We start from the raw sequence: 20,346 nt of genomic DNA, 5'->3' as shown, positions 1-20,346 counted from the left end.
AGTGTGGATGTGGTGGATCCTTGGGTAGACTCTCTTTCTTTGAAACTTTGGCCAACTATGGTCAGCATTGAGGCTGCCGACGGACTTCGGGTTTGTGATCTACTTGGTCTGGAGGGGCCGGAGTGGGATGCTGGCAGGATTGGTTAGTTATTTGGAGAGCACCTTGCAGAGGGGGTCCGATCACTTTCGGTTATGGGGTGTGCTGGCCTGGATATGAGGATTTGGAGCACATTCTGCAAAGCCAATGTCAAGGTGGGAGACATCTACCGCGCCCTCCAGCGGGAGCATAGGCCAGAGCTGGATTGTGCTTTGATCTAAAGATTTGGTCTTCACCCGCAGGTAGCATTATTTTTATGGAAGGTAGCCTAGGAGCGCTTGCCGACATGATCTGTGCTGAGTAGAAGAGGACTGGGTATCCAACCCCAGTGCTCGGATTGCTGAGTGGACGACACCGTGGATCATGTCTTGTTCCACTAGATGCGAGCTAGGAGGGTTTGGAGGCTTGTTCAGATCCTGCAGGATACCTAGAGTCGGCTGGGTCCTTTCCTACAGGCAGTTCCTTGGTGGTCTGACGCCCCCCAGATGTGTCGGGTGGCCGTTGGGGCAACCTGCATGGTTTACCAGGTCTGGCTGATGAGGAATGCTCGGACATTTGGTGAGAATAGTCCATCTCTGAGGTTCGTCAGAGATACTGGGTAGGTCATAATTACTTCTACAGGGCCAAGGAATTCAAATAATACCTTCCAGATAGCCTTTCTAGGTGCGATCCTTGGTTGTTACAAATGATATCAGAGCAAATCCGAGTTATAGCTTATGTGGACTAGAGGACATGCAGCATGGGTCTGTTGGAATTGTCCACAGGCTAATTACGGTGCTTGTGATTACATTTGAAATGATTTGGATTCTTAGCCTGACGAGAATTCTAGAGCTTAAATAGAGGGAGTATACGAGGCCCCGTGTGAACGTGTGTTTAGCCCCACATCGACTATTCACTGGACAGATCTTGAGTACTTATACAGAGCCAAGAAATCCAAATAATATATTCAAGTTAGCCTTTCTAAATGAAGTCCTAAGCTGTTACATATAATACTAATTGAACTCCAAGTGTAATAGTTCACATATCTTCGATATCTTCAAAGAAAAGTTTGGATCACAAAACACATCAGCTCTCACTGCCACATTATAAGAAGCGGTGACAGAGTGAAAATGTCTGAAGTATGAAGAAACTTGTTCTAGAAAATTTGATTACTACTTGCATGATCCTGCCAAGTTGTTTGCCATTGTTTGTCATAGAATGTTGTCTCTGCAAGAATCTACTTCATGGTTTTAATATCCTCGTTCTCCAATTAGCAATACCAAAACTACTGCTATAAAGAACAGAGTTTTGCAGAGAAATTTCTCCATTTCATCAACAAGATCTAAGCCTGCAAAGAATGGACCAAATAAGCCATGAAAACCCAGACAATTGCAGCCCAGCCTGCATGGATACAGATGTTGGAATGTGTCAATATGAAAATGTTAATTATAAAACTACACAGGGCTCCAATATATAATTATATAGTCATGTCTAGAAACTTACACATTAATTTTTTATTTGTTACAACGTTTAACACTTTCTGGAAGTACTACGTTAACTTTATATCATGCATGGCCACTTAGTCTCGTTTCCCTATTGTTTGTATTTAGGCTACAGTATGTGTCACAATAGGCAGGTTTGTCCGACATAACCTCACAAATAATAGGGATTACCATACAATTGGAACCCGTTAAATATCATTTGCATGGCCTGAACGAAGTTCTCAGGTTTGAGTGGCCGATGCGCTTGAGGATTTTCCAAAGCTCAAAGCTGTCTTAAGACATCATAAAATCACCCTTCCCTTGCTTGCTGACAAAAGCCATGTTGATCAAAGGATTGTGATCTACAATTCTTCTCACAAAGTTTTCTTGACACTAGTGCTTTACGGTAGAGCTAAGACGGTTTTGTTTGTCACATTGCTCTTATAGTGTGCTCTGAGAGATAATCTACATGACAAGTTACCACAGGAGATATGATGTAATCCTGCAATCTTTGAACGAAACAATAGGTCAAGAGGCATAGACTCCCTAGAGCTGGATGTTACCATTACCTGCATGCTTTGAGACTGGTTTCATTCATTGTGATGCTGTTTTATAATTGTTGGACAAATATTAGCGAAAGAGCTTAGTGTTCTCTTTTCGCAGGGACAATTCCCAACATGGGAGTTCCCTAGTAGTTTCCGTTCATATATCTTCTTGTTCTTCACTTTCCATCAACAGTTGCGGGTAAAATTAAATGGATTTTTTTCTCATTTCCTTCGGAATTTGGGTTCTGTTTTACTGGTGGTGGCTTCTTCTGCTTCTTTTTTTTTTCAGGGGGAGGCTTTCTTTTTTGTTGTTGTTGTTTGGTGTTTAGTTGGGGAGGGGAGGGGCACATTTTGATCAATTGGAGGGAAATGTCACATTTTGATCATGCCCTGAGGGCAAGGATGCATTGTGGAAGCTGATAATATTGGCAGGTATAGACAGTATATAAATGTCAATTACAATCTCTGTTTCTTTTAGGGAATTATCTTAAGAAAGGTTTGCATAAAAATTTGAAGGAAATCAAGTAACATGAAAGATAAGAATAAAGTCGAGCTAAAAGGAAAAAAGGAAAAGCTTCTTTCGATTGTGCGTGGATGTCTAAAAACTGAGACATAAATTTCAGCTCCTCTCTTGGATTCTTGAATGACACGGGCATAAATGTATCACTTTTATAAACATTTCCCAAGTTAATAAACATTCCAGTTAATAATAATTTCACCCATGACAACTGAAGTAAGAGGATGCTACATAATTCATCAGGTAAATGTACTGTTTTCAATTACTAGTTGTTTTCAAACTCCTACTTGCTTTTAATAATCTTTCTTTCAAAATCACTTTCTAATTACAAAAATTAGTTATTTACTTTCTGCTTGAGTGAGTTGTGAGAGCACTAAAGATACCCTTGCTCATCCAGGATGGTTTGAGAGCTTGTTTGAATCTTACCCGGTTTACCTAGCGGTTTGTACCCCAGCTTGTCAACAACTCAATATATATGCATGTATGCATGTTGTATGCGCTTATCAGTATAAAATCTAGTCTACGACACAAGGTAGACTAATATTTAGTGTTCAATCTTTCATCTCCTGAAGTAACTAGTAATTTCAATTGCTTAAACATGGACCTCTTGTATCCATATCCTCATGCATCATTTTTTTCCCTCGACCGGCGGCAAGAAGTAATTCTCTTATTGACAATCTGAGCTGCAACAAAAACTAGCGTGGGATGGGACCTTATGAATATCTGAAATGATAATACAAATAACAAAAATTATATCCCAATTTTGGCTAACAAATAAATTTTAACTAGAAAGATTCCAGTCATAATAGTTGCATTATCTCTATTTTCCATGGAAATATACCATGCCTTCAGCATTCTTCTCAAGAATATGGGCCAGTTATCAACTAATAGTTTGATTAATGGCGAAGTCCTAGACACATCTGCAATGACAATAAAAACAAGTTGGCCCTGGGTGAGAAAAATTACTGTTGCAGAAATATAAAGATTACAGAAGAATATGAAACCAGATGAGAGGTATTCAAGCACCATGTTAAATACATTCAATATTTCAATAGAACGAACTATACATAGAAGGGGTTTTGCATTCGCTGATCCACCAAAATCTAAAATCACATATTTGATGCTCATATCAATTGCAAAGTAGCCAGAAGGTCTTGCAGTATATCACAAACAAAGCATCAGATTTTAGCATTTACCTGAAAAGAATCATAATAATGAAAAAACAGTAGGATCTGGATGCCAAAATTCATTGGGTAAGTAGTTAAAGAGAAATTGATCTTTGAAAGAAACAAAACTTATAGCACTAACTGAACTCCGAGCATAATAGTACACTTGTCTTGGAAAAAGAAAAAAGTTGGATCGCAAGGGACATCGGCTATAACTGCCACAAGAGAAGTTAGAAAGTGAAAATGCACAATGTATGAAGAAACTACTTCTGGAAAATTCAGATTACTTCTTTGAATCACCAGACAAATCATCCTGCCAAGTTGCTTGCCATTGCTTGTCATATAATGTTGTCTCGTCAAGAATCTTCTTCAGTTTTTCAATATCTTCATTTTCCCTAATTAGCAGCACCCAAACTACTGCTATAAACAATAGAGTTTTGCAGAAGAAGTTCCCCATTTGATCAACAAGACCTAAGCCCGTTAAACTATCAACCAAGTAAGCCATGAAAAACCCGATCATTGCAGCACGGCCTGCATAATTGCAGATGTTTGAGTGTATCGAGATGGAAATGTTAAAACCAATGATATAAAAATTTCAGAAGAGACACAACAACCAACCATTAAGTCTTTCAGCTTCAGGAAGGTGAAACCTTTGGATCCATGCCCACCATGGTATAATTGAAGTATCAAAGATTATGGACTCCTCATTGCTTGATGCTTCAGGATAATCTTCAAGCCATTTCCTCCTCCTGGCCTCTAAAAGTATAGAACATGATGTCAAATGTGAGATGTACTTCAAAAACAAAAGTCCATTAGCGAGAACATGTGACACTAAGAATTTTTAGAATTGGCTTATAATAAAATATTCGTGTGTCATTTAACAATTAATCAATCCAGTGTATGCTCAAGTCATGGGGCGGTGTTCATGTGACAAATATCTTCATGAATCAAGCTATATGCACAAGCCCTGCTGCTCCCACTAGTAATACTTTATTTCATAGAGCAATTAATTTATACTTCCCGAACTACATCAAACTATGGTGTATAATTAAACATTTATGTTAAGAAACTCACAATTTTAATTTTAATTCAACTTCCTGGAATTACTCCACAAAAGGCTTTTTGCCAAACAGGATTGGTTATGCTCATTTCCATATTTATATTTATGTTATAGCATGTGCCACAATATACAGGCTTCCCAAAATGATGCTACAAAGATAGGATCTTCAATAGAATGGAGCCTGTTAAATCTGGTTAGAACGTAGTTCTCAGTTTTAAGTTACGGATATGCTTGGGGCTTTTCCAAAGTTCAAAGATGTCTCAGACAAGTATACAATCACCCTTCCTTCCTTGATGAAGGCAGAAATGCTGCTAAAAGGATTTTAATCTATAATTCTTCTCATCAAGTTTGTTTGGCAAAAGTAATTATTAATAAAGCCAGGAAGGATTTCTTTGTCACATATTTCTTATAGTATGCTTTGAGAGGAAATCTACATGATAAATTACCATAGGGATATGATGCAGTCCAACATTTGATAAAACAATAAGTCAGGAGGCCAGGGACTCCCTAGAACTGAATGTTACCATAACCTGCAGATTTGACAATGGTTGATTGTGATACTACTTATAATATTTGACAAAGATTAGCAAAAGATTGTTATATTTTGTATAAGGTTTGAAGGAAATTAAGAAACATGAAAGATGAGGAGAAAGCAGATCTAAGATAGATAATAGAATAGGCATGAAGATGGTGAAAAAACTGACACATAAAGTTCAGCTTCTGTCGAAGATTCTTGAATGACAGGATATTAATGCATTACTTGCATAAACATCTGTAATCTTAAAGCCTTGATCAAGACACTTCAGTTAATAATAATCTCACTCATGAAAACTGAATCAAGAGGATACTAGATAGCTGAATCATATAGCATGTTTTAAAGTGATGAAGAAACAAAGGCCAAACCATCTGGAACATAAGACTAGGAGCTAAGGCATATTATCATTCTTATCAGCAATACATAACCAGAACCATCAAGCCCTTCGCCCCAAGTATTTGGTACCAGATTTATGAGTCCCCCATTCATTAATTATTCCTGAGGTGAAAGGTCAGACTTTGATGTTGCTGCAAAATTTTGAAAATCATTTTAAATATATAGCATCACCGATGCTGTTATCAAGCTTGGATGAAAGAGGTGGATGGTTGATGTTTAGGTCTAGAAGCAATCAGCAAAAACATATCAAATAATAAAATAAATTAGCAAAAGCACATGCAATCCACTAAGCATGTAATAATTTTACAAATCTTAACACTAAATCTTGCGGTTGGCTTCTCCTTTAGACACCCCACTCTTGGATGCTCTATAGGGCCACCCATGTGTCCTTAAGCACATGATGTAGTTTTTGGCCCTTTTGCTTCATTGTCCATTTCAAGCTCCAAAAACTACTTTGAGATGCTTAGTTTTTGTCCATTTCTCCAATAAACATTTAAAAGAAAAAAAGCCTCCTTTCTAAACTAACATATAGTATGTATCACTTAAACTGACATAGCTAGTATATGTCAGATCAAAATTTCCTTTTCTGGCTCATGCTCAACCCTTCTTACTGATGCATGGTTAGTATACGTCAGCTTAAACCACTGCATAACTTACAGTTGAAATCGGATGGGATACTAGCATATTCATATCCATATTTGTTTGATTTGACGAATACAAATACGGATACGAATGTTAGTCGGATACAAAAATTCATATTCATATTTATTTCAAACGAATACAAATATAAATCGGATACTAAAAGTATGGATATAAATACGGATATAAATAGGATAATTAAACTTTATGACCACAGAATCAAATATATATTACTAAGTAGATGAAAAATCAAGTTAATAGCATGTTAATGTGGTCATTTATTTTTCTTAAAAGTTCATAAATTCTATATAAAATTAAATAGTGTTACAAATGGAACCGGATATTCGGATACAGATTGGATAGTTGTCTATCCATATCCATATCCATATCCTTTTTTTACGGATATGGATATTAGTCGGATGCTAAACCTTTTATTTATCCGGATAGATTCGAATACGAAAATGGATGCGGACGGATATTATCCGATCCACTTTCGCCCTTAGCATAACTAGTACCAGTCAGTAATTTTTTCTTTTTTGGGCCAAAACTTGAGAATTAAAATTCCTCCTCATGAACGTCTGTTTAATGTGTCTACTGAAATGATCCATGGATAGCATGCATGATTTCGAAACTTTCATTTAACTTTGAAATTTAAATAAAAAATCCATAATTGTTTTATGGTATATATGCATCAGCTTAAATTGAAGCATCAAGTTTTTTGCGCGGTTCAGAATTCTCCTTTATTTGTAACTAATGCATATTATCTCTGCTTGGTTCTAAACTAACGTGTTTGTTTTGTGTTAACTTGAATATTTTAATTTTCTTTGGTTTAATTACAAAATAAAAACTTAAAATTTTATTTCAGACCCCCTTTACATACCGTTTCCTTGTTTTCTTCCATTTTCTAATGCCTCTATGTACCTTATCTTGTCCTCTCCCTTTCAATCCTGTACATAAATGAACCCTCTTGCAAGGTCACTCTACAAGGAGGATTGCAACTATTGGCTTTAGTGTGAAGGATGGTGGCCTGCTTCAAAAACCACCAGGAAATTCCTACTGGCTTGGGGATTCCTAATCCTTCACACTCTTTCTTTTTTATTCCAAGATCTTGCATTACTGCATACGGCTTTTAAATTTCTGGATGGAGATGTGAGATTTTCAGCCATGTGCTTCCCTGAATACTCATCAAGTATCTGGTGCCTCTCACTACCTAGTTTTTATTCATTATTAATCATTGAGCAGATATTGCCCTTTAATATCGCTTTAACCATTTTCCTCTCTTTTTGCTCCTTTTGTTTGTTATCTCAGGGAGATAGATAATCAGAGAACACATCCAGCACCAATGGGACTTCCTCATCTTAGTTGAATTAGAAGAGAAAATCCATATGTGGCAATCTTTCATCAATTGTGAAGGATGTCATCGGCACATGCTTGTTATGCATATCTCTAGCTATGAAAATATTAGACATCATAAGATTATAAGCCTTTCATCTAATTAAAATTTTCTAAGCTATTTCAACTATCGAATGATGAAACATGTAATCCAGTTATGGCGAGAGATTTTGTTATCTACTTTGTGAAAATCCCAGTCCAATCAAAGGATTATTCAACATCTAATACAACTGTAGAATTGTATATACCTCTTAATCTCTCAATATATTTCAGAAATTTTTGTGGATCGTTGGCAATAACTAAGAACAATTACAAGGTTATCACGACTTCCCTTTTTCTTTTCCCAGAACTGGTGTCCAGTGTCAATTAAGAAAAACTCATCAACAAAATCTTCAGTCAAATTAAGTTCTTACAGCAAACAATCAAAATAAAGAAGAAAAGAAAAGGTACCACGATGAAGAATAAGTAAAAATAAACCAAAAATTCGAAACCAAACCCAAGAATTCATGGATAGATCAAACGTTTGCTTGAAGGAAAGATCCCACACATGCTAAGACATAAAAAGAAAAAAAAACAAATGCTATATTTAGATCTAATCTAATTATAAAAGACGCAATTTTAATTATAACTAGAGTGTCACCAGCATCTATGACGGCAGCCCAATCGATCTTGCCAACCTTCTCGAACTGCTTCAAATCCCAGGTTCCTCCCACCCATCTCGGGTCCTTGAACTTGGGTATTTCCACCTTCATCGCAGCAACAATAGAATCCCGAGGAGACTTCTCCTTCCTCCCCTCCTCCAACTTCTTCTCCTCCAAATCAGGAGGAGGGGAATCTTTCTTCTCCTCCACCTGCTCTTCTACAGCAGCAGGCCCCACCATCCCTTCCCCTTTGTCTGGAGAAGACCTCGTGACAAACAAGGAGAGATTTCTCCTGGTTGGAAGAGTGAAGTGGGGTTTGGCGGAGAGATAAGGTTTTGAGGATAAGGTGGAGAGGGCGGTGGGAAATGGGGAGAACAAGGCCATGGAATTGGAAATGCTGGTACGTATTGGGAAGAGCGAAGGAGATAAGGGAGCGAACTCTACGCGCTCGTCTCCTATGCTATATGGGTTTGTGGGAGGATTGAGATTTCTGCGCCCATGAGAGGCGGGCGAGGGAATGGTGAAAGGCCCAAAGAGACAGTAGGGCGATGAAGTACGAGGGTGACGAGACGGGAGAGCACTCATATACCACCCCCATGAGTTCCCCAAACATCTGCAAACCGAAAGGAATTTTATTTATTTATTATTATTATTATTGTTTTAACCTCGACAAATATCTGCAAATATTTGTGCTATTTATTTGCTTATGACCAGTTTGATGCTATCATTGAGCCTTCATGAATGAATTTGAGCTAATGTTTGAGTCGAGCTAAATTAAACTTCAGTATTATTTTTATTTATCAAGTGGAGTTCAAATTTGAATATTAAAATTTAATTAATTTTAAATTAAGTTGAACTAAAGCCTCTGACTTCTTAATTTGGATCAGTTCAATTGTACCCCTATCCTGAAAAAAATATTCAATGGACTAGATGTTGTTAGGTACCCTACTGGAAAATACGGTGCAAATGGGAGTAACTTTCAACCGGTGCTGAAGCTTTGTGAACTGCGCGGGGGCGGCAAACAAATTAGTTCGATGTTGTAAGGTAGCAAAGAGATGTCCCATCCAAAATTTAATATGCTACAGGCTTCGGTTGGGTAGCGACTAGTGGGTAGTGGCACCAGGGGAAGAGATATTGGAGTGGCTCAGTCTTGGTTGCAAAGCACGCGAGAGCTCGGCCTAGCCCAGTCTCGTCGTCGGTGGATATATATATATATATATATATATATATATATATATATATATATATATATATATATATAACTTAGACGGGCACCTCATAATACATTGCATAATGCGTACGAACACATCCAATAAAATTTAAAAATAAAATATTAAAAAAAATTTTAAGCAGCTCTCCTCCTCTGCATCTATAGGCCAGACTGGCCAGTCTCGTTTAGCAGTTGGAATCTTGCCTTGAATGGCCAACAAAGAGAAGAGGCTTACTTTTGGTTAGGGGAGGCTGTAAAAAAATCACTCACTAGCTCTGATATAAAAAAATTATGAACTATCTGATAATATGTAGAACAATACAATCCCTTGTAAATAAGTAATAACTACTTCAAGAGCACCTCATGAAATCTCCAAACCTCACTCACATGTTATAAGGACCTTTTAGATAAAAGCTAAAGATACCGCTTCAAACTCAAACAGAGACACTATTGATTGCTTGATTAGTTCAAATAATTTTTTTTAAAGTCTATCAAAACTCACAAGCCATCTTTTGCTTCAACTATCCTAGCTAGGCTACCATGGAGATAACTAACTAAGATAATAATGAAATAAATAACCACTAAGAATGCAATCCTAGCTGAACCACAATGAACAGCTAGGATTCCCCCTTAAGTGAAGTCTACGCTGAAGACTCCAGGCAAATAACTCCTCACCAGTCCATCTTCCTCTAATGTCACATCATGCACAGCATCTTCCGACCCCTCAGGAGCGGCTCCAAATTAGACAAACTCCCCCACCTTGTCTGATACATCCAAAAATCCTTTGTTTCTGAGTCGAAGAACGATCATGCAAGATTAGTGCCAAAGGACTTTGGTTTACAAGGACAGCGCTAGCCATGCGTCTTCCCGCTTATGCTCTTTCTCGCATGTCTTTATTAGCTTCTGTTAATGTACTATTTTCCACGTAGTTTTGCCACTGAAAATGGCCGGAGAGAGAATGAAATTCTTTCCCTGGCCGATTGCTCTTTCATTATTGTATCACTTCAAAAAGGGTCGGAAGTTTTCGAAGCTGAATCAATTGTTAGCAGGCTTCTTATCTAAATGTGAACTAATTTTAATTGTGAACCACGAATGGCTCATTAAATCACATCTATTTAAACGTCAACTCAGAGGATTCAATCAAATGATGGAACGGTAATAGCATCTTCGCTTTTTGTCTTAGCTCATTCAGAACAAGCTCTTAATAGTTGATAACTTAAAAGAAGAAAAATCGTAACAACTGTGTATTTTGTTGAAGAGCAGACGAAACGCCTGATCACTTACAGATCCTAGTAATTTTGCCATATCAATTTGGGAACACTTCAGACTTGGTGCTGGAATTGCCGCCTTCCATCCTTAAAGCCTCGGAAGATTTGAAAAGCACTGAACTTACAAAGGCAAACGCCCAAAGGGGTAGTATACTTGTAATGTGTATTTTCTACAGAAATCATTCTAAAACAATATCTATTGCTGGTTAAAACTAAATAGCTGGGCACTAATAAAGAAGACTTTCTGGCAGCTTAGGGTAGCTGCAAAACTGTACTACCATCAATCCCTCAAAGAAACTTCGTACTTTGCGATGTTATGTATCTTTGATATGAAGTATCTCCAATTCACCATAACCCCTGGAATAGTTTGAACAATTCCAGGGTAGCAGCCACCCTTTGATCTACCCACAAAACCTGCTCAATTTTTTTTGTTTTGGGTGGGGAGGGGAAGGAGATGGAGAGATGACCGGACAAGTAACCATGCATGATTTACGCAAATGCTAAAGAGCGTAGGTTTTAAAATGGCGTGCCACTCCATGTAAGATAAAAAATATATCAGTCATGTAACAAGTACAAACATCACAAAGCGAAGGCAATGATGTGCATTCACGATGCCATAGCAGCTAGGTTTATGATCTCTGCTTTCCTTCTGTAGCAACCTTTAAGATCTCTTCTTCCTTTTCTTATCTTCAGACTTCTCAGATGCATTCTTCAGCTGCAGGGATAGAAATTTAGAGTTGGGTTGATATGCAAAAGAAGCCATAATTAATGCTCAAAGCACAAAACTAACAATTTCTTTTGAGAAAATAAAAGCAAACAAATTTTTGAAAACTTACCATGATGATGAGAATACGAACAAGAACTGCAACAAAGTCTGTGAAGAGTGTCAGGGCATGTTTGATATAATCCAGGTCTCCAAGGTGTGCTCTCTCAATGATCTCCTGGGTGTCAAAGACTACATATCCCAGAAACAGCAACAGTCCAAAGTAAAGCTGCCAAGAAAACATCATCAGCATTCTAGTAGGCAGGAAGAAGCTAAAATTCATAATCAATATATTATCAACAATTATCTATGCTGCCAACAGCTTACCTCGACCTTGAATGTAGCAGTAGAGTGGCCAAAGATGGATGCTGCCAACTGCAACCAGAAGAGGATTGAAAGGCCAGAAGCAAGCAGGCCACCCAAGTAAAGGAACTCACGCCGTTTGGCTACAATGGCTGCTCCAGAGAAACATCCGAAGGCCAGAGCAGTCCCCACAAATGCAGTTAGAAGTATGCTGAAAATTCAGATATTAATACACACAGTTACTACCCCACTACATCCTTTATGCCTATGATGAATAGATAATTATCATAGAACTTATTTAAACAACTTGCCCCAAGCCTCAAGCCAAGACTCGCTGCAAAAGGCCTTGGGCTCATTGCTAAGTCTATATGATGAATAACCAAATGTACCGCATTCAAAAGATCATGTGAGCAATAGCTGCATAAAGCACTATTAGATTTCCATATTTCAACCATCAATAAAATGGAAGAAGTAACCTGTATCCATATTTTACATGATGCGTGGAAACTGAGGAAACATCATCCTAACTTTCACACCAGATACGCCTTGAGGCCTAGGCCTCACCTCTTGAGAGCTTAAATGGCTCATATTTCAGTTCCATCTTTTCAAACATCAACATTAACAAGGACAAGGACAATAGCACATCCAGATAAGTTTCAAATATGAATGACAAATCAATGATAAGGCAATGAAAAAGATATTCAAACAAGAATCTTAAGTTTTATTTTTCCAAAAATACCATAAGCACAATAATTGCAAGTGAAAAAGCATGTCCATGATGTGGTGTGGTAACATCAAGGATGTAAGATGTGAATGATTTGTTAAATCATCTACGGATTTCTCAATTAAATAGCACACATTGAGAATATTGTTAAAGAATTTAAAAAAAAACATTTTTTAATAAAATTATCCACAAAAAATGGAGGGTTTTCAAAATTAATGAGTTCCAAAAAATGAAATACTAAATAGTTGACCATCAAGTTCAGATTTCACCCGAAAGATAGGGAAGCGAAATGCTGTTCTATTGTCAGTCAGACAACCAAAGAAAGTTTAACACTATATTTAGAAGTTAAAATTAAACATACTAAATAATATTGTGTAACTTTCACAAAATGATTTTTTTTTTATATACTGTACAGACAAGGCACAAAAAACATTATGGAGAAGAGTTAGATTTAAAGACACTCTTATGACTGAACCTCATCAACATTATTTGCAGCAAGACTATTTGAAATAGCAAATATATCAGTCTACTTGATGATGCAGTGAAGTGAGATGTGTAAGTCCTGGTAATTGTTAATGAAGTCAACTGTCTCTTTTTCTACTTGAAAAGGGGCTTATAAAGTGTCAGTTCATATCAAATTGTAACTAGTGTCTCATCGGCATCATATACATCCCTCACATATTGTGGGGCATGCATCAAAACAACATCACCTAATAGCGCAGTGAATCAGCTTTACTCCACTAAAATAGACAAAAAATAATATGAATACATACCAACACAACTAACAGATAGAAGGCCAATCTTCTTTTATTTTTTAGTAGATTTCAGATCCCTATATAATGTTTTTATAATTTAAGATTCACATAAGATTTACACAGTAGCAAGTTGCTAGTGATGCTCACAAGTGACAATGCATGTTATGATGTTATTGGATCAAAAACTATTATAGAGTTTGGAGGAAAGAAAAATTTATGCATCGTAATAACACATTGAATCAATCACTGCTAGGGGCAAATTTTAATTTGTGCATATCTTTGATGAATTGGCTCATAAGTAACAGAGCCATCATGCCTTTGCAACTATTGGGGGTCAAGTCAAAGATTCTCTTCATTAATAATTCATATCAAGGGATGCATCCAGTGTAGAAAATACTTCAAAGGTTTGCAAAGTTAGTTTGAAGATGTATATTTTATGTTTCACACATCTGACAAATTAGCTTACAAAATGTCATGCGATCTTGCTAAGGAGTACCCTATTTTTAGAAAAATAACATCCCATCATTCCTCATTTCCCAAATAAAATCTAAAACTTGCAGATATCACATCGTTTGCCAACCATTCTCAGAGTAACTTTCAGAAGAGATCACATTCACATTGATTTATCAGTTAGTATGCTATGGAATCTGAAAAGCCAAGGAAGAACCAATAACACACTCAAGCTTCTAACAGTATCTGCTCATACTTGACAAATCAGAAATCTATGATGCTAACTTATAGAACCTAACATTCTCAAGTAACGTACCTAGAATCAAAGTTAATGGCCAGCTCAATGAGAGGACCCACAGAAGCTCCTTCAAAGAAGGAAGCAGCCATCAGAAGACCAAATCTCTTTCTCTGTTCCAGAAAAGAATAAATAGTGATTGTTAAAGTTACACCTAGAAATTGTGAATAGAATAAATTAAAAAATGGCCAAAGAGGGCCAGATATTCATACTTCCTCATATGGGGGTGAAGAAAATAACCACGCGATGCTTATGAAGCATCCAAGGGTAGTCAAGAAGCCACCAATGCCCCACAAAATGTGAAAGAATGCTCCAGCTGCAGAAGCTGCTAGTGCGCAACATAGCGTCAGGTAAACCTGCATATAAACCCCTCAACAATTAAACTTCAAATTGATCAAAAAGAAATAAAATGATATAAAAGACATCCAAAATAATATAAAATGAGAAAACAAAGCTTCGTTCTCAAAAATGTACAAATTAAAGCAAATCAACAGTAAAAACCATCCGCCAATCAATTAATAAAACATAAAATCTTTCCAGAAAAAGAACACCAATCTCTGCACATGCTACCGCAATATCAAAACAACCATAAATAAAAAGAATACAAGATCGACCAGATCAACTAAAAGTAACCATTCCTAAGAAGAATTCCACAACAAAATCCAAAAGATCAGAAGAAATGTCAAGGAAAATCACTAATCTCTGCATAACCTCCTGCATATTCAAGAAACAATGCAAAAATCCATAATAAAAACAAACATGTTCAAGAAGAATTTATCGAAGTTCATCAAAACAAAACACTTAAATAGGATGAAAAATCACAAAGCAAGTACTAATCAGATCAATCAACGCCATATGGGGAACGGAAGAACAGAATCTATCATCAAGATAACACCCAAGGAAATTCTAGCACAAAAAAAAGGGGAAAAGGAAAAATAGCTACAATTGCAAAATCTCGGTGAATTAAAAAGATAAAAAAAAAACAAGTAAACTCCTCAACCATCCCTCCCCAAGCCACAATAAGATCAAGAGACAAGTACATCGATAGAGGGGAACAACACAAAAGCCATCGAAATTATCACCAAAGAATCCAATTTCAATAAAGATTCCCAGGAATCCAACAAGAAAACCTAATAGAGGAGAACGACTCGAGCAAACGTCATTTAGATTGCGAAAATCGGAACAAAATTAGGGTTTCGGGCGGGCAAACAGTACCAGCTTGAGGTGATTCTGGACGGTGGGAGAGATCTGCCTGAAATTCTTCAGCGATTCGTAGCTCCAGTTGGTTCCAGACCCGGCCTGGGATTGAAAGAAGGAATCCATTCTCAAACAAAGCGACAGCTTCGAAGGGATTTGGGGAAAGATGAAGCCGAGAGCGAAAACTACGCAACGGGGAAGAGAAATCCGGAAACTCTTAATACAATGGTCGAAGGCTGGGTGGTTCTATATACACCCCCCCTATTGCTCAGGACACCCCCCAAAAATTAAAAAAAAATTAAATACTCTCTACACCCCCCCCATTTGCTAAGGACACCCCTAAAAAATTAAAAATTCCTAAATTACCCCCCACCCTCCCCACCCCCTCACCTAAATTGCTCTCTACACCCCCCAAACCCCCCCCACCACCCCGCTCTTCCCCTCCAAAACACCTCGCCAACGCCCAAAACCCCCCCGTTCCCCCTTCTCCCTCTCGTCGCCGGCATTCTCCCGATCTCCGACCACCTCGCCGGCTTCTCCCGGAACCACCTCGCCGGCTTCTCCCGAAATTTTTTTTTTTCACGGTTCGTGCTCCGTTCGGCACTGGATCGCCGAACAAAAGGCTTCTGTTCGGCTGAACAGTGCCGGACAGAAGCCTTCTGTTCGGCACTGTGCAGCCGAACAGATCTGTTCGGTTGAGGGTTGCCGAACAGAAGGCTTCTGTTCGGCACTGTTCAGCCGAGCAGAAGCCTTTTGTTCGGCGATCCAGTGCCGAACGGAGCACGAACCGTGAAAAAAAAAAAATTCGGGAGAAGCCGGCGAGGTGGTTCCGGGAGAAGCCGGCGAGGTGGTCGGAGATCGGGAGAATGCCGGCGACGAGAGGGAGAAGGGGGAACGGGGGAGGAGGGGTTTAAGGGGGGTTTGAGGGGTGTTTTTTTTTTCTTTTCAAAACGAAACGGAGGAGGAGGAAGGGGGTGTATGAGAAAATTTCAAGGGCAATATGGTAATTACACTAAAGGTTAGTTTGGGTATTTTTTTTTTGGTTTTTGGGGGGTGTCCTGAGCAATAGGGGGGTAGTTCTATATACACCCCCCTATTGCTCAGGACACCCCCCAAAAATCAAAAAAAAATACCCAAACTAACCTTTAGTGTAATTACCATATTGCCCTTGAAATTTTCTCATACACCCCCTTCCTCCTCCTCCGTTTCGTTTTGAAAAGAAAAAAAAAAAACCCTCAAACCCCCCTTAAACCCCTCCTCCCCCGTTCCCCCTTCTCCCTCTCGTCGCCGGCATTCTCCCGATCTTCGACCACCTCGCCGGCTTCTCCCGGAACCACCTCGCCGGCTTCTTCCGAAATTTTTTTTTTTCACGGTTCGTGCTCCGTTCGGCACTGGATCGCCGAACAAAAGGCTTCTGTTCGGCTGAACAGTGCCGAACAGAAGCCTTCTGTTCGGCAACCCTCAACCGAACAGATCTGTTCGGCTGCACAGTGCCGAACAGAAGGTTTCTGTCCGGCACTGTTCAGCCGAACAGAAGCCTTTTGTTCGGCGATCCAGTGCCGAACGGAGCACGAACCGTGAAAAAAAAAAATTTCGGAAGAAGCCGGCGAGGTGGTTCCGGGAGAAGCCGGCGAGGTGGTCGGAGATCGGGAGAATGCCGGCGACGAGAGGGAGAAGGGGGAACGGGGGGGTTTTGGGCGTTGGCGAGGTGTTTTGGAGGGGAAGAGCGGGGTGGGGGGGGTTTGGGGGGTGTAGAGAGCAATTTAGGTGAGGGGGTGGGGAGGGTGGGGGGTAATTTAGGAATTTTTAATTTTTTAGGGGTGTCCTTAGCAAATGGGGGGGTGTAGAGAGTATTTAATTTTTTTTTAATTTTTGGGGGGTGTCCTGAGCAATAGGGGGGGTGTATATAGAACCACCCGCAATAGGGGGGGTGTATATAGAACTACCCTCGAAGGCTTCCAGTTTCGCGAAAGCTTATAAAAATGTGACCCTGATTTTACGACTTATTTACAGTCGCGCCCCTTAAGGCATCCCCTCGCGCCTCTGCTTGGCGGCGCAGGAAGAGTCGCACGGTATTGGATCGGTGGATGTGATGGGATCTTTACCGTTTGATTTGATAAGGACTTGAGATCGGATTATGATGTCAAATTATCGGATGGGACCAATGGAACAGTGCCACGTGGGAAGGACTGCGGAGAAGATTCTGGAAAGAGCCAGGACGAGCGTGACATTGGCGACGGGATTACGGGAATAAACAAGGTACAGTAGCGACAAAATCCGTTGGCATCCCCCACAGAAACTTGGGTAGTTCTATATACACCCCCCCTATTGCTCAGGACACCCCCAAAAACCAAAAAAAAAATACCCAAACTAACCTTTAGTGTAATTACCATATTGCCCTTGAAATTTTCTCATACACCCCCCCTTTCTCCTCCTCCGTTTCGTTTTGAAAAGAAAAAAAAAAACCCCCCTCAAACCCCCCTTAAACCCCTCGATCCATTTACATCGTTTAGGCGATCTTCGAAGGAGATTTAAGCCCCATTCGAAGCATGGACAAGCAACTAGTGATTTGGGACGAAGAATCGGCCGCAAAGGTACGTGTTCCACCTTGTTTCGAAATTTTTTTTTTTCACGGTTCGTGCTCCGTTCGGCACTGGATCGCCGAACAGAAGCCTTCTGTTCGGCTGAACAGTGCCGAACAGAAGCCTTCTGTTCGGCAACCCTCAACCGAACAGATCTGTTCGGCTGCACAGTGCCGAACAGAAGGCTTCTGTCCGACACTGTTCAGCCGAACAGAAGCCTTTTGTTCGGCGATCCAGTGCCGAACGGAGCACGAACCGTGAAAAAAAAAAATTTCGGGAGAAGCCGGCGAGGTGGTTCCGGGAGAAGCCGGCGAGGTGGTCGGAGATCGGGAGAATGCCGGCGACGAGAGGGAGAAGGGGGAACGGGGGGGTTTTGGGCGTTGGCGAGGTGTTTTGGAGGGGAAGAGCGGGGTGGGGGGGGGGGGGGTTTGGGGGGTGTAGAGAGCAATTTAGGTGAGGGGGTGGGGAGGGTGGGGGGTAATTTAGGAATTTTTAATTTTTTAGGGGTGTCCTTAGCAAATGGGGGGGTGTAGAGAGTATTTAATTTTTTTTTAATTTTTGGGGGGTGTCCTGAGCAATAGGGGGGGTGTATATAGAACCACCCCAGAAACTTGTTTCTAGAATATTTCACTTGAGCTAAAATATAAAGATAACAAATAATGAAAGGCTGCTGCTGCTTCCTCTAATTCGGCTTCTTGTTCTTCTTTTGTTTCTTTTTTTTTTTTTATTAGATACATCTAAAAAAAAAAAGTCAAAATACAATATATCTCATAGCACGCTAGGCAGCTCATTCCTTCCAACGTAAAGGGTGTTCCTGAAGTGGTTGGCCACGTACGAGGCCACCTCGTTTGCAGCCCCGTTGGCCTCTCTGTAGACATGATCTGAAAGGCCACCCCACCATAGACTAAAGCTCGAATGTTTCAGATCAAAGGGTGATACATGTTTTCACCGCCAACCGTCCGTTGAATCCATCTAATGACCGTAGCCGAAGCCTCCTCAAGCAGCACCGCGCTAGACTGCAACACTCGCCAAGCATAATTAAGCCCGGCTAATGGAAGCATTGTCCCTTTAGTTACAAGCTTTAAATGACCATATTTTAGGGTGGATTAGCCTTGAAAAATTTATCCGATTATCATTGTTTGTTAGGTTGACGTTTCCATTTGATTTTTTTTTTCTCTTTATAATTTAGCAATTAAGTTAAAATAATTGTCAACCTATTTTTTTAGAAATAGGTTGTGGCATGAGGACTATATATAAGAAACCTTCTAAATTTTTTTAGAAGATCCAAGTTATAATCTTTTTTGAGAGTTAGGATGGAGGAAGCTTGACCAAAAATAAGATGATGGTAGAATCAAAACTAACTTTTGGTGGAACCCATTCAAACATCTAGAATCATATTGTTTTACTTGTGCATATAATTTGAGCCGTTTCACTCTATTTATTTTATTTAGTTTCTAATTCGGGTTATAGTCACTGTTACAATATATCGAGTGTCTTATTTCATATAATAATATATTATCCAAGTCAATTTCTAAAGATTTTGATATTGCCTTCTAGTATTAGTCTTTTCAACATCAACAAACCCTAGCTTGGAGGTTTTTCTCTTTCTGTGGAGTTTATGTTGGTTTGAACAAGGATGACATTTGGACACTTAGTTGGCCTATGGACTAGCCATGAGAAATCTAAAGGAGGACTTTTGACTGAACTAGAAAGGTTTGGCTAATTTTTTTTGTTAGCGATAACTTTAGATCCTTGAGATCTTTCATCAAGACAAAGTACAAAAAAATATTTTGCTAGGTTTAGTTGGGATAAAAATTCATTGATCTCTAGCAAAAGAGTAGATCTTTTATTTCGTATAGAATTCTCCTCTTTAGCTAAGTTGAATATATTCCTTATTTTTTTTGAAAAAAGAGTTAGAAGATCCTAATCGGATAATATTAGAAAAACAAGAACTCTACAAAGTTTAAATAGTTCCATACAAAAAGATAAGCAGCAGAGGAAGAAGTCCAAGTTTAATATGAATAAGAAATGAGCTTAAGTGGGATAGAAGAGAGAAAAAATAGTGGGAAGTGGTGCAAAAATAAAATTGTTCTCCCAAGTGCAGGAGATTCGCACAAGTAGTATAACTCGGAAGTCCGAGGTCGATTCCTCAGGGAACGATCTATGGATTATTAGCGTAATCTCAGATTAATTAATTCAGTTAATTTGTTGATTAAGATGATGTTTTGCAAATAGAAAACAAATCAGTACACAGAGAATTAAAGTATGGATAGATTAAGATGGAGTAGGGATCTGGAACCCCCCTTGATAATTTTGCATTCAAGAAATAAATTCTTCGATTCTTGATTAAA

At 39.0% G+C, this 20,346-nt stretch overlaps 2 protein-coding genes across 2 annotated transcripts; both read right to left on the bottom strand.

Moving 5' to 3' along the window:
• Positions 1-3,852: 3,852 nt before the first annotated feature.
• LOC103698204 (light-harvesting complex-like protein 3 isotype 1, chloroplastic) lies at positions 3,853-8,997 on the bottom strand. Its single transcript, XM_026801529.2, has 3 exons — positions 8,448-8,997; positions 4,404-4,541; positions 3,853-4,316 (listed from the first exon to the last, which is right to left on the bottom strand). Exons 1-3 carry the CDS (start codon positions 8,830-8,832, stop codon positions 4,069-4,071), a joined length of 771 nt encoding a protein of 256 aa, XP_026657330.2. The 5' UTR covers positions 8,833-8,997; the 3' UTR covers positions 3,853-4,068.
• Positions 8,998-11,436: 2,439 nt separating this feature from the next.
• LOC103698203 (bax inhibitor 1-like) lies at positions 11,437-15,631 on the bottom strand. The gene is made up of 6 exons (XM_008780191.4): positions 15,432-15,631; positions 14,429-14,572; positions 14,238-14,329; positions 12,017-12,203; positions 11,763-11,918; positions 11,437-11,641 (listed from the first exon to the last, which is right to left on the bottom strand). Exons 1-6 carry the CDS (start codon positions 15,537-15,539, stop codon positions 11,588-11,590), a joined length of 741 nt encoding a protein of 246 aa, XP_008778413.2. The 5' UTR covers positions 15,540-15,631; the 3' UTR covers positions 11,437-11,587.
• Between the last annotated feature and the right edge of the window lie 4,715 nt (positions 15,632-20,346).

The sequence above is a fragment of the Phoenix dactylifera genome, chromosome 17, assembly GCF_009389715.1.
Source record: "Phoenix dactylifera cultivar Barhee BC4 chromosome 17, palm_55x_up_171113_PBpolish2nd_filt_p, whole genome shotgun sequence".
NCBI classification, from domain to species: domain Eukaryota; kingdom Viridiplantae; phylum Streptophyta; class Magnoliopsida; order Arecales; family Arecaceae; genus Phoenix; species Phoenix dactylifera.
The sequence above is the reverse complement of the archived record's forward strand: the minus strand, read 5'-3'. Positions and strand labels throughout refer to the sequence as shown.

What these genes read in the sequence shown, in the direction of transcription:
- LOC103698204 (XM_026801529.2), bottom strand. Translation starts at nt 8,832, where the DNA reads ATGGCCTTGTTCTCCCCATTTCCCACCGCCCTCTCCACCTTATCCTCA. An exon ending in GGCTGCCGTCATAGATGCTG is followed by an intron (nt 4,542 to 8,447) that starts GTGACACTCTAG and finishes CTATACTTTTAG; the next exon opens with AGGCCAGGAGGAGGAAATGG. An exon ending in TGAAGCTGAAAGACTTAATG is followed by an intron (nt 4,317 to 4,403) that starts GTTGGTTGTTGT and finishes GCAATTATGCAG; the next exon opens with GCCGTGCTGCAATGATCGGG.
- LOC103698203 (XM_008780191.4), bottom strand. Translation starts at nt 15,539, where the DNA reads ATGGATTCCTTCTTTCAATCCCAGGCCGGGTCTGGAACCAACTGGAGC. An exon ending in GCCATTAACTTTGATTCTAG is followed by an intron (nt 12,204 to 14,237) that starts GTACGTTACTTG and finishes CTGAATTTTCAG; the next exon opens with CATACTTCTAACTGCATTTG. An exon ending in TTCGTATTCTCATCATCATG is followed by an intron (nt 11,642 to 11,762) that starts GTAAGTTTTCAA and finishes CTATCCCTGCAG; the next exon opens with CTGAAGAATGCATCTGAGAA.